This window comes from Salmo trutta, chromosome 2 (genome assembly GCF_901001165.1).
Source record: "Salmo trutta chromosome 2, fSalTru1.1, whole genome shotgun sequence".
Taxonomy (NCBI): domain Eukaryota; kingdom Metazoa; phylum Chordata; class Actinopteri; order Salmoniformes; family Salmonidae; genus Salmo; species Salmo trutta.
The window spans coordinates 35,684,250-35,698,409 of NC_042958.1; the positions used below are offsets into that span (position 1 = coordinate 35,684,250).

At 43.6% G+C, this 14,160-nt stretch overlaps 1 protein-coding gene across 1 annotated transcript in view; it reads right to left on the reverse strand.

Annotated features, from left to right (window-relative positions):
- The window catches only part of LOC115154496 (collectin-12), a 58,705-nt gene that overhangs the window by 20,085 nt on the left and 24,460 nt on the right, over positions 1-14,160 (reverse strand). Inside the window, exon 3 of the mRNA XM_029700772.1 lies at positions 2,789-2,911. Coding sequence (XP_029556632.1) covers positions 2,789-2,911 — 123 coding nt within the window. The remainder of the gene's footprint in view (positions 1-2,788; positions 2,912-14,160) is intronic.

Genomic DNA, 14,160 nt, shown 5'->3' on the forward strand with positions numbered 1-14,160 from the left:
TGCCAAATAACTTCTTAAAATTACAAGGGGTGTAGAGTCTAATTGGCATACATAAGTAACGAGTACCTTTCACTTTTGGGGAAGATCATTTTCACCATAGAAATGCACTTTTATAATAAAAGCATTAAATGTATAATCACATTTACAGTGACTTTTGATAAAGGTGTTTTCCTGCTAATGGAACATTTGTGTTTATAGCCTACTGCCATGTGGGCATTGCTGTGTTATAATGTGAAGAAACAGCCTAATAGTTGATCAACATTTAAAGCTAAATGTTCTGATCTGCTGCGTCAGCCACATTGCACAAAAATATTTTTGGGATGCTAGTGTTTGTATTAATTTGGGATCTATCGCAACCCACAACTGTCCCAGACTATGTTTGGAATATTTATTTCTCGCACAGAATAGGTCAAATTTTGTACTATGGGGGATAGTAGATTGACATTGGCTAGTGCTTTTGCTGTTCGTTAGCCCTACTCAGCTTGCTGGCTACCCGAAAAGTAAATGTGGACAGTTATTTCAATATCTTCACTATGTACCTCAGGATTAGATAAGGATGCGCGCAGTTGCGTCCCCGATGTGTCTGTCTTCACTTGTAGCCTATGAGAAAGACCCGATCCCGTGATGGAGAGCCATGTGAGTGAGAGGTGCTTCGGAGCATGCCGCACTCAGGGAGAAGGGCACAACGCAGCACTCCGGTCCAAGGACACAACGGCCACTGGCCGCAAAAGTCATGGATTTTTTGGGGGGTGCATTACGGCCACACAAAGGGATGCTGCCGTGAAATTCGAGGCATTATCAAGTACTTGCCAAAATGTGAATGAGAGACTGATAAAGTGTGTGCAGCCTGCTCAAAAAAACTCATGCCTTTCAAGCGACTTTTTTCAAATGATCATTAGAGTCGCATCATGCAGCCTTACAATGTATTAAAAATCTAAACATAGAGACCAACGTTTGTAGAACAACTTAAGTTACATGAATAACTCTTAATTAAGCATATAGGAGTACATACACTACCAGTCCAAAGTTTTAGAACATCTACTCATTCAAGGGCCAGATCAGGACCTAACATAAGGACTACTCGGAGTATGCTATTCTGTTCTTCTGAAATAGACTTAAATAATGGATCTTTTGTGAAGGTGTAGGCTATATTACATGGATTTATTCGACTTTTTAAAATGTAGCTGTTCCAAAGGTCTGCATCAGTGTATGTGGAAGCCAGGAGATGCTAAATGTGTTTATGTTAATTAACGTCAATTACCGTGAGACCAACAGATATTTTCGTGACCGCCACAACCCTAGTCTTACTTCACATAACCATCTAGTCCTGACTGCATGGTTAGGCTGTGGAGCTGTGGTTCCCTGGACAGCCCACTACTATAGCTCTGCCAGTAAAAAACTATTTTAGTGGGTTTTGCTAGAGTTGCAGTGAGTTTACCACTTATCTGGTCTTAATTAGGGCTGCATGAAAATGTGCAGTGTGGAACAAGGATGAGGATTGACTACTGACTGACTGAACCCAATTGTGAGTGTAAAGGACATCACTTTTAATTTAGTCTAAAATCCCCAAAAACCACGAGCGATGTTAAAACAGTTATTTGTGCACACATGAGAACAGTTAGCGTAATTATCACAGGAACAGTCTAAGTTCGGCCTTTGGACCGTTGCGGGACAGTTTTCCCAAAGCTGGAAAGATCAGAACACAGACCAGGAAGTGAAGCTCCACAAAACCGCAGGTTGGTTCCTTGAGGTGTGAGCGTGGGGGAGTAAGTCCTTGGGTCCCGAGAGAGTAAGTCCTTGGACGGAGAGTAAGTCCTTGGGTCCCGAGAGAGGGGGAACGGGGGTGTGCAGGGGTGCAGGAAGGGTGCAAGGGGGAGAACATACAACAGCGCTGAGGTTTTCAAAGAAGGCAAAAAAAGGGGTGGGCTGAGTTAATGTCACTTTGGAGAGAACAGGGCTTGTTTTGGTTTCAGAGAGTGAGATGGTCTTACAGTCAGTGGGATCGCTCAGAGTTTCCATGACTCTTCCACTAGCCTGAATTAATAAAAATGAAACATTGCCCAAAAGCATCTATGTCATGTTTGGGCAGAACGTAAGGAGTCACTGGGGACATTAGCCCACACAAACACACACACGCCCATACGTACACACGTACACACGTACATACACACACACACACCCACACACACACAAACACACTCCCACACACACACAAACACACACATACCAAACACATACAGCACACACCCACACCAAACACACACAGCACACACACGCACCACATACACACAAACACACACACACACACACAGCCTCACACTCCAAAGCAAACAAACACACTGTGCTCATGGTGATCAAACAGGGGTGATCTTATTTCCTGGCAGGATGTGGAGAAGGACCTCACGCACAGTTTGGACACTCACTTTCTCAATGTGAAGGCGTAATAAGGTTTGGTTGAGCAATGCTGGTCACCACGGTCCCAGTCAGCTTACACAGTGACATAGCTAGACTTTCCATTCGATGTCTCTAAAGTAGCAACCACTTTGACAGATACACAAGCATGAAGAGATGTCTCCCCCTACCTTACAAGTAGTAGAGCCTTAGTTTTATTATGACTTTTATTTTATGCATAATGTACTGAGTCATTGTAATTGTCTGTACCCTGGGGACTTTTATTTTGAAAGCAATATTATGCCCATAGACACCAGTGGAGGTAGTGTAAACTATCTACAGTCAGAAATACAGTTTACAGAAGCATGCACTTTGATTGACAGGTGTCCTTGCTTACCTTTATACCCGAGGACAGCAACAGCGATGGTGAGTAGAGTGCACAGCACGTACAGCAGTGCTATGGAGGTCTTCAGTGCCCACTCATTCTTACACTTAGTACACTGGGTACCCTCTTGGATACCTACACAAGGGAGAGAAAGGCAGATGAATAAAAATGAAAAATGTGTATGTAAAAACATATTAAAATGAGTTCTCGACAGCATCATAGTTAGTTTGTTCACACTATTTAAACTGTAACCACACACACACACACACACACACACACACACACACACACACACACACACACACACACACACACACACACACACACACACACACACACACACACACACACACACACGCAACAGGTGGCCCGCCGACAAAAACAGGCCCCCAAGTGGGGGAGGTATTCCCATAAAAAAATGAGATATTTGATCATGTCTCAATGTAATCAAGGTATACAATAATTGTTATTTTCAAATACAATGTATTTTTGGAATTGTAGCCAGTTGTGGCCAATTTGCAGTGTACAAATTATAATAATTATTTTCCGGCCCCCAGACAATTCGCTCCAACAAAAAACAGCATGCGGCTGAATCTAGTTGACTACTCTTGCCATAGGAAGTGAAAGGATTTTAAGTGCCTTTAAACGGTGTATGGTAGTAGGTGCCAGGCACACCGGTTTGTGTCAAGAACTGCAACGCTGCTGGGTTTTTCACACTCAAAAGTTTCCCGTGTGTATCAAGAATGGTCTACCACCCAAGGGACATCCAGCCAACTTGACACAACTGTGGGAAGCATTGGAGTCAACATGGGCCAGCATCCCTGTGGAATGCTTTCTACACCTTGTAGAGTGCAACTCAATATTAGGAAGGTGTTCTTAATGTTTTATACACTCAGTGTATATTCAATATATTATATCCTATGACTGGATATCCTGCATCTCTGCGCTCTACCTAGGGGTGCGTCCCAAATGGCACCTATTCCCTATATAGTGTAAGTGCACTACTTTTAACCAGAGTCCTATGAGCTCTATGGGCCCTCGTCAAAAGTAGGGCACTATAAGGGATTAGGGTGCATTCGGGTATATTATGGCTCAGGTGGCTACAGAGTCGTGCTATGTGGAGACAGCAGAGAGCCTGGTCAAAGCGTGGCCTGGCTGGCCCTATGTGGGCTGAGGTCTGGGGTTCTCCAGGCCCTGGGTCTGAATCTCCAGGTGCCCACATCTGGACAAACAGCCTGGAGGCCACATTAAAGGGCCCAGTTGTTCCCTGAGGCCCCGGGCAGTGAGGGGGCGAGGGACACCATAACAAGACCCCCCCAAACTGTTTACACTGTGCCACAGGCTTATTTTCCTGAGAAAGCCTTCACTTGGCAGACTCTATGACACACACATCATGCATAAATTCACACACACACACACACACACACACACACACACACACACACACACACACACACACACACACACACACACACACACACACACACACACACACACACACACACACACACACACACTCCTCATAATGAAACATAAACAGACAGTTCCTGGATTCAATAATCAACATCAGTATGTAGGAGTATTCAAACCAGGGACCTTCAAGTGTCTCCAACCAGCGGGGAAAGTCATGGAGGACTGTTGGCATTCTCTTACATTTTCCTGGAATATTTCTTTCCAAGGATATCTTTCCTGACAGATGAGTGCCGAGATCCACAGTGCTGACGGGAACACAGCTGCATTGCATTTGAATTCAGGAAGTGGGTGAAAAAAAGAAAGGTCCTGCGTTTCATGTACCTGAAATAAAACGTATTTGCATGCCCAGCTCAAGGAAAGCCACTTCCAACATTTCCATGGCAACACAAAGATGGCCTGTGCCAATGCAATCTTTGTGTTAAAACTTCTTGACCTATGGCTAATAAATGCCAATAGGGCTTGCTGTCTCATGTAGATTATGATAATTAATTATATAAGTGATAATGCCCGAGAAGTCGTTGTTTGGATGATATATTGGCACAGTCGTTGTTAGGCCCAGGACCCGTGCCAATATATCCTCCAAACAACAGCTTCGGGGGCATTATTACTTTTCTACAACAGGTTAACAACATATTCAAATAATGATTGACATATTTTCATAAAACAATGTTACTTTGATGAATTTATTCATACTATTTCATCTTTCCATGAGATATAGTCACAACACAAATCTAGGGTTGCTACCCAAGCCGGCTGGTCGTTCGTTCTATCTGTTCATTTGCCAGAGACCCGACCCAGTCGTTTTGTTCTAATTCTATGGATGCCACCCAGTCATTCATTCTAAATGTTTCATTTCATGATAGCTGGCAATGTTCTTATCCCTTGCTTGCTAACACAGCCACGTCCAACAGTGCAGTCAGAATAACAGCGAAAGGTGCTGCATTTGTGTTTGTTTAAGCTGTTTTCTAGTGATTTTTTGGGGATACATCCATAACAATGAGCTAATGATGCGCGATTTCACCTGGCAGAAAACATTTGCTCTCTCGCCAGGACACACAGCTAACATAATCACTTCAAACTGAAGCTGCATTTCGTGTTTTTCCTTTGACATTTCTTTGTATATATCCATAAAAATGATGCTGATTCACGATTTCGCCTGGCAGAGAAAAGCTGCCAGCCTGTCTCGTCCTGACTCCTGACAGGTTCATTACCATAGTACAGCTGGAGATCACATTTCAATATTCAAACTATGTTGAAAATGTCAGTTGCAAATCTCCGTTGTTGAAAACCAAATTCTAGTCTAAACAAAATGGAAGATAATGTCTAGATGCTTTTTACATTGTATATCTAGTATATAAATGACCTGGTTGAGCTGATGAGACAGTGGATTGTGCAGTATCAGATGGAACAGAGTAAATAGGCATTTCAACGTCATAGATTTAACCAATGGTAATTTGTGGAATAGACACCGGCTGGAATGCAGTTTTAACCAAACAGCATTCAGGATTAGACCCACCCGTTGTATAAAGCCTAATCATATCCTTTATAGAAAAGCATTGGTGTAGAATAGACTCTGGCACTCAAGTTCTCTGGCACCAAATACATTTTCTAATTGGCTCAAGTTATCCCTCGCTAGCTATACTGCTCTTCAACTGCATGGGTGGTGACTCAAGTGCTCTGGCACCGAATGTGGCACCACAAATGTGGCACCACTCAAGTGCTCTCGCCACCCATGCAGTTGAAAAGCAGTATAGCTAGCGAGGGATAACTTTAGCCAATTAGAAAATACTGAAGTGATCAGCTAGTCAGGTTGCTCTGCTGCTATAGGGCCGCAGTGGGACTTTGGCCAGGATACCGAGGTTAACAGGCCTTCTCTTTCTATAGCTGTCCTGGGACCTGTAATGATCATTGGGAAGCAGACCTCAGTTTAACACCCTTTCCAGCTGGAAGATGCATTCTGTCTACTCAGCCAAGTCAAAGTGAAAAGGAGATTTACCGGAAGGAGTGTTGAGGCATGGAGCTGCCAAGAATGTCTCTTAATATCACTGTGCCGGTTCTTTGTGTGTAGCCAGTCATACAGAATCACCTCAGACAGGCCTTATAGCAGCTGACCAAAGTATTGGTTGGTGAGATGTATTGGCCAGTGACAAAGCTCCTCTTCAATTTGCCTCTGTGCATGGATCATTGTAGAACATGGCAATGGTCATTCAGTTTGTAGCCGTTAGGGCTAAACAAAATGGATTTCAAAGCTTCAAGAACATTTATAACGACTGACATGTGTTTGGAGTGCAAACCCAATGCCGGCTTTGACTGCTAAAAAAGAACATGACAACATACATCACTTCTAAGTAATCAAAAAGACTTGGGCCAGAAACTGCAGACCTATCTAAATATGTTGACAGATATTTTATAAATCTATTGTGCTAAAAGTAAATCAAAACACTATAAAAGGAATGTTTTACAATACACAAACAAGACGTTCTAACTCTGTCATCATTAGAGAATGTCGACAGGATCAACTAAGCTCTCAGGGTTAGCTGTCCAAGTATCCAAAATGGAGGACAGCTGTCAAAACACAAACATGGCCGCCACCAACAACAAACAACAACAAAGCAAACCCGCTACCCCCTCCATTTCCTGCACTTTCCCCCCTCCCTCCCATTGATGGTCAGATTTAGAGTCAAGGGGGCAGACTGGGTCGGAGGTTTCAGATGAAGCAGCTGTTCTGTTGGACCTGTGTTTTTTCTCAGTCCAGAGACCGTCTCAGTCCACGGTCATGATCCATATGTCATGGCTTAATTGTTTGTCTCCCAGTGGGTGACTTCCTGGATGGGCCCTGGGGTCTGGCAACAGGACAACAGACACAGACCCGTAGGGCTCTATATCACTGGGAAAGCATCTGCATGTTTACTACTATAGGCGCCTGGGATACATACAAGGCCTCTAGATTCTCTGGTTGATTAGAGTAATAGCCATCTGACATATGGACATTTGACAATTCAAACAAACCAAGTGAAACATAAACTGTCTGTTCTCATATCAGATCAGAGAAGCAAATCCTCAAAACAGACCGCAACACTGAGGACAGAACCTCTGGATAGCTGATATTATTTAGACATTGAGGTTTGGGTGTACTGGACTGCAGCTAAATGTCTTCTAGTCTATGCATATCTGGACTGAAGACTTAACATGAACTGACAATTTTCTCAGTGAAAATCATTCATAGACTGGTCTGTGATTATAAACATTTCCGAGGAAGGATCTGAGAGAAATCAGAGCACACTCCAGAGAAATGGAGACAAGAGTGAAATCGGCGCTTCCTTGTTCACAGTTTAACGATAATGTGTTGTCTATATGTGGAGTTTCATGGTTCCTTCAGACTGGCTGCTGCTCATTCAACTGGACAATGGTTTGTCGTCACTTCCCTCAGCTGCGAGGTCAAACCTAGTTTAGCCTGGCCAACCACAACCACAAAACAACCAACATCTAAGATACTGAGACCATTCTGAGACCACAGGCTGACAGAAACAATTTTACTGCTCGTAGCAAAACACAATGTTGCTCCAAACACAAATAACTTCCATAACAAGTAATGAACAACCATCGCTTTTCAAAACTACAGTAAGTGGTTTTCCTGGTCGTGGACGTTTGGGATGAACAATGTATGCTATTGTTCTTCTAATGCTATTGAGTTGATATGACATCCTGACAATGTCTACCTTGATCACATTAGATTACGCTGTTATGTCCCAGAGCTTTCTCTTTGACCAATGTTTGGTACATATACTGGAACTGTCTCCTACCCAAGCCTCATCAACTTGTTCTCTTCTTCAAACTGACCATTAAAGGGGCACTCTGGGATTTTAAAAACATCAAACTGGTGAGGTGGTATTATTAACTTAACTGTCCAAAAATAGATCTACCAATCACATATTTCCCCTTTATTTCTTGCCCAGAAGGGCAAACGGGTGTCCATGGTGCAAACGTCCGAGCAGAACTGATACGGCCTTGCTCATTAGAAGACAGTGTTTATTTACAGTAAATATGAGGAGGAAGCTATAGTAACCGATGAGAACAGAGTGCTGTGAGCTGAGGTCAGTCCGAGAGTGTTCTGGAACTGTGCCCTGCCTAAAACACACTCAACCCTTTCCAGGAATCAGCGCAAATCAGCTCCAAGAAAGCAACCATTGCATTGTTATGTGAAAGTGAATTTCTGGTTCTCTATTTCTCAACCATGGTTGATATGGTTGAGAAATAGACTAGTTCAGGATAGACTCAGGAAGACAATGGACAGTCATGGATAACCTCGTTGTGCCAAAAATACCAAAATGGTGTCATTAAAAAACAGCACAATATGGTTGGATGTTAAATTTGTTTTTGTAACTCATGCTAAACGCTGGACTTGTTTAAAGAAGGTTTAAAATATCTGAAATCCTGCAGCCCATCTGTGGCTCGTTACTCCAAATAGAAATTAGAAGTTTAATAAGATCATTTGATATACTGTAAAACAAGCCAAGATCTTTTTACAATTTCGAAGGGGAGGATGGCTCAATGAATGACTCATACGCAGCTCTGATTTCCTCAATAGCATAAAGAAGTAGCACAAAGTAGGAGACAAAGTGTGTGTGTGTCCGTCCATGTGTGTGTGTACAAGTGGGCGTGCGTGCTTACAGTATGCGTATGTATCTGTGTGTGAAAGAATAAACATGAATAAATGGCTTACACCAATGTTAAATCCTGTCATTAAATGAAAATGCAATAAAAGACTCAGCCAATGTATCTGTCTGTGACTGACTGGGAGGTATCACTGGGGTTGGCACAGCAGAGACTCAGCTCTGCTTCCCATTACCAGGATGCTGCTCTGTGCGCAGGGGGAGGTGACCCACCGTGCCTTAGGTTTATGCCCAGGCTCCAAACTGATCCTTCAAGCTAAATGAGCTTAATGTGCTCAAAATACAATTCAGTCCAGCTCTCCCTACTACAGGGGAGGTCCTGGCAGTATGGCCTGCCTAATGACGGACTGTTTAACAACTTGAATTGAATGTGATCCAAAACATGCCCCCTGTGTTCACTTAGTTTCTACCTGTGAATTACGTAATACATAGGGAGTGGAGAAACCAAGTGGCCAGAGGGCTCTGAGTTCATGTGGTGTCTCTTGGGGGCCCTAGGAAACTGACACCATCTCTGACATCATGTGTGGCCTGATTTAGGCTCCATCTCTTTTATTGCATGTGATGGAAACCATTCGCATCTGCCACACGAGACAGGCGGACATGATGCGAGCGGTTATGTGTGGAGAGGATGGAGGGAGGGAGGGAGGGAGGGAGGGATTGACATACAGACGATGAGGGAAGAGAAAGAATTGGACAGGGAGAGAAATGGGGAATGAGAAATGTGGAGAGGGAGGATAGAGTGGAACAGTGAGGGAGGAACATGGAGAGAGGTGGAGAGAAAGCAGAGCGGCTGTAGCAGTGACAGTAAAGAACACAGACAGTAACTCCTGCCAAGCCAAAGGACAGTATGAGGAGCCAAGCAGGAAGCGTGACAACGTGTGACACTGTGACAGAAAGCTTAGGAGAGTCTGAGACAGGGATCTGCCACGTCCCCATAGATGAAACCACTGCTCTTCCTACCAACCCACAAAGCCATTCTATCACATATCTACTGGTTTCTACTGGTCACATACTGATCTACTGGTCTCTACTGGTCACATACTGATCTACTGGTCTCTACTGGTCACATACTGATCTACTGGTCTCTGCTGGTCACATACTGATCTACTGGTCTCTACTGGTCACATACTGATCTACTGGTCTCTACTGGTCACATACTGGTCTACTGGTCTCTACTGGTCACATACTGGTCTCTACTGGTCTAATGGTCTCTACTAGTCTAGACTGGTCATATACTGGTCTTTATTGGTCTACTGATCACTTACTAGTCGCTACTGGTCCCTACTGGTCACATACTGGTGTACTGGTCTCTACTGGTCACATACTGGTTTCTTCTGGTCTCTACTGTTTACCTACTCGTCTCTAATTGTCACCTACTGGTCTCTTCTGGTTTCTACTGTTTACCTACTGGTCTCTACTGGTCACATACTGGTTTACTGGTTTATACTGATCTCTACTGGTCTCCACTAGTCACCTAATGGTCTCTACTGGTTTCTACTGGTCACATATCGGTCTCTTCTGGTCTCTTCTGGTCTCTACTGGTCTCTACTGATTACCTACTGGTCTCTATGGGTCACGTACTGGTTTACTGGTTTATACTGGTCTCTACTGGTCTCCACTAGTCACCTAATGGTCTCTACTGGTTTCTACTGGTCACATATACCGATCTCTTTACCATCTCTTCTGGTCTCTTCTGGTCTTTACTGGTCTCTACTGTTTACCTACTGGTCTCTATGCGTCACGTACTGGTTTACTGATTTATATTGGTCACGTACCGGCATATACCTGTCTCTACTGGTTATCTAAGAGGATCCTCAAATGTTGGGATATGACCAAAAAATACATACTCACAATCATTCAAATGCCTACATTCCACCATACTTCATGTTCCCATACGCCAAGCTTACATTCTCCCATGCTATTTCCCTGGTTCTGTTCTCATAAAGGGAGTCAGGTACATGTCTTTTACATGCTGCAATAATCTGTCAATCTCCCAGACAACCTTCTCTGATCTCCTGAGTAATGTCAAACAGGTAAAGGGAGTGTAGGGGACAGAAACATATCTGGGCTGCTCAAACTCCCTCACAGAAAAAAATTGCGAGAGAAAGAGAGAGAGAAATATAAATGGTGCCTCTACTGTAGATATAAAGTTGGTCAAATTCTTCACTCTTTACCATGCCTAATTACCCAGTAGAGGTAAATAAACATCTACAAAATGGTTCTCAGATGAGTTCATTAAGCCATGCAGGCAGGGAGGGCAGGCAAGCAGGAAGGCATGCAAGGAGGCAGGCAGGCAGAGAGGAAGGGAGGCAGGCAGCAGTATATACTGGGTTCCTGCTTAGCCAACCCCCTCCCCACCCCCAACCCCATCGGAGGCCCTCCCTGGGTCTGTACAGACTCAACTTTTTGCAGCAGTTACAAAAACAGGTCATCTTTCCATAAAACTACATCAACAAAGGTGTGGAGTGAGGGGGTGGAAAGGCCCCTTTCAGCTTTGGGATTTGAGATCCAAGGAATGACTATACTATAATGATGCTGTGTGTGTGTGTGTGTGTGTGTGTGTGTGTGTGTGTGTGTGTGTGTGTGTGTGTGTGTGTGTGTGTGTGTGTGTGTGTGTGTGTGTTTGTGTGCGTGCGTGCGTGCGTGTGATATTAAACTCCTGTCACCATCACTGGTAGGAGTTTAATATCATACTCTCTAAGAAACAGAAATACCTAACATTAGCAGAAAGAACGAGTGGAAGTAGTGTTGATGACTATAACATGACATAGCCAGAGGTAACATGGACTGAAGCAAGGAAACTTGCCATGAATGTCAACAGAAAAGTTAAGAAGTCCTTGGCTTAGCCTAAAAAAACGTCTTGCCATACAACTGTGGTGTAAAAAGACGTCTGCTAAACGACAAAAAATGTAAAATGTATTTGTCCACACTTGATAAAGGCCTAGATAGAAAAAGCTCAATCTGAAAAAGTGAGAATCACTTAAAGTAATCGTTTTCAACAGTAATATTTGGCAGAAATGTCTCTTTCCCCTTCTCTTTCGTAACCATCACACTGAGTTCCAAAGCCTTCCTGCAGTGCCTCTATGCTCCGCTTAGTGTTGTTGTAATGCTTGGAACCGGGTCTATGTCTCTGCCTCTTTAAAATTGACTCATCTCATTGGTCTCCGTCCCCCTGGGTCTCATCTCGTACTGGGTCCTTCAAGGGCCAATCAAAATTAACCGAGATGCCACAAAGACCCCAAGTGACGATAGAGAAAAGCCAAGAATGTCAAACAGAAACAAACAAGCTAAATGTAACTAGAAAGGAAAGAAAACAAACAAGAGGACATTTTTCCTCTGATGCACACAGCTGGAACAATAAACCATGACCTGGTATTTGAGGCATGACATTTTCTGACTGGCTCCTTTTGTTGTCGATGTTGGACCTTCTGTAATGGCTACACTAGGAATAGCACCTTCCAGTGTGCTCTCTCCCTCCTCTGTTTCTCTTGCTCTCGGTCTCTCTCTCTCTCATTCTCTCTGTCTCCTCCTCTCCTAACTACCTGCCCCTCTCCTGACAGTAGCCATGGCAGTATCCAGAGGCCTTGTTAGCCATGAACTATGCGCTCTGTGTCCAACAGTTCACGTTTACTTCCTAATACACCATAAACAAGACGCCGGTGGTCGTAAAGCATGTTTTATTGAGTAGCGCAAATAAACTCCCCCCTGTGCAAGATGACAGCATTCACATGTCCAGGCTGAGCTCATACCTCATAAAGAGGAAACGTATGCTACTCTCTCTCCAAGCCCTCCTGACCCAACCCCACTCAATCTTAGTCCCGGTCCAACTCTAGACCCACTGTTACACTGTGTGTCTATCTATCATGGAGCACGTTCTATTCCACCATGGTTGCACCCCAAATGGCCTATGGGTCGTGGTCAAAAGTCGTGCGCTACATAGGGAATAGAGGGTCCCATTTGGGACACAGCCCATGAAAATGGCATACACTATCTTACACTGCCCCAGTCAAACCCAACACTCATTACATTAATGGTTATGTCATAAGGTAATTAAATGGGTGAGTGTTTGACTTTAAGACATGTACAGTATGTGCGTGACCCATTGATTGCATGGTGTGCGTGTAAAATGTGGTGGTACAGGGAAATGGATGGCGAATAAACTCCTAACACAGCTATGCCAGAAGTGATTTAACTTCAGAAAGAGCCATGAGGTTCTACTTAAATCACACCAGTCACACACACACACATTCACACATGCATGCACACGCACAAACACGCACACATTTTTGGGGGTATTTTCTTAAAACTGCATTGTTGGTTAAGGGCTTGTAAGCAAGCATTTCACTGTTGTATTCGGCGCATGTGACAAATAAAATTTGATTTGATTTGATTTGACATGCACACACACAGACACACACACACACACACACACACACACTCAGACACACACACACACACATACACACACACACACGCTGCAGTGGATAGTAGCCATTTTATGGGCTCCTGACCAATTCTGCTAATTTGTGTATTTTTTTACGCTGATCTTAACTTTTTTTGTACATAATGTCTCCCCCATCATTTCCTATGAACGAAAACAGCTTCTGGACATCAGAACAATGATCAGTAAACTCGATTTGAATTAACATTTCTACTTCAAAGAGTTGGCAGCTCTGGATGTTCTGCTTACTCCAGACCAGGCCCTAATCCATGTGACTTGAAAGAGGAAGCAGCAGCGAACGAGAGGCAGGTGAGGCGGCACCCTGACGAGACTACCTCGGCAAGCAAATAGACTGCCATTGCCCTCTGTTCTATTGGCGAACATGCAGTCACTGGAGAACAAACTAGATGAGCTCTGTTTGAGACTATCCTATCAACGGGACCTGAAAAACTGTAATATTATATATTTCTCAGAGTCGTGGTTGAACGAGGACATGGATAATATACATCTAGCTGGTTTTCTATGCATCGTCAAGACCGGACGGCAGACGTGGGTAAGACAAAGGGAGGAGGTTGTGTCTCTCTGTTAACAACAGCTGGTGAGCAATCTCTAATTTTATTTGATTTTTTTATTTAACCTTTATTTAACTAATGTTAAGAAAGTCTTGAGTTTTTGCTTGCCTGAGTTAGAATACTTCATGATAAACTGCAGATCACACTATTTACCAAGAGAGTTTTCATCTATATTTTCATAGCTGTCTATTTACCACTACAGCCGATGCTGGCACGTGGCCAGTG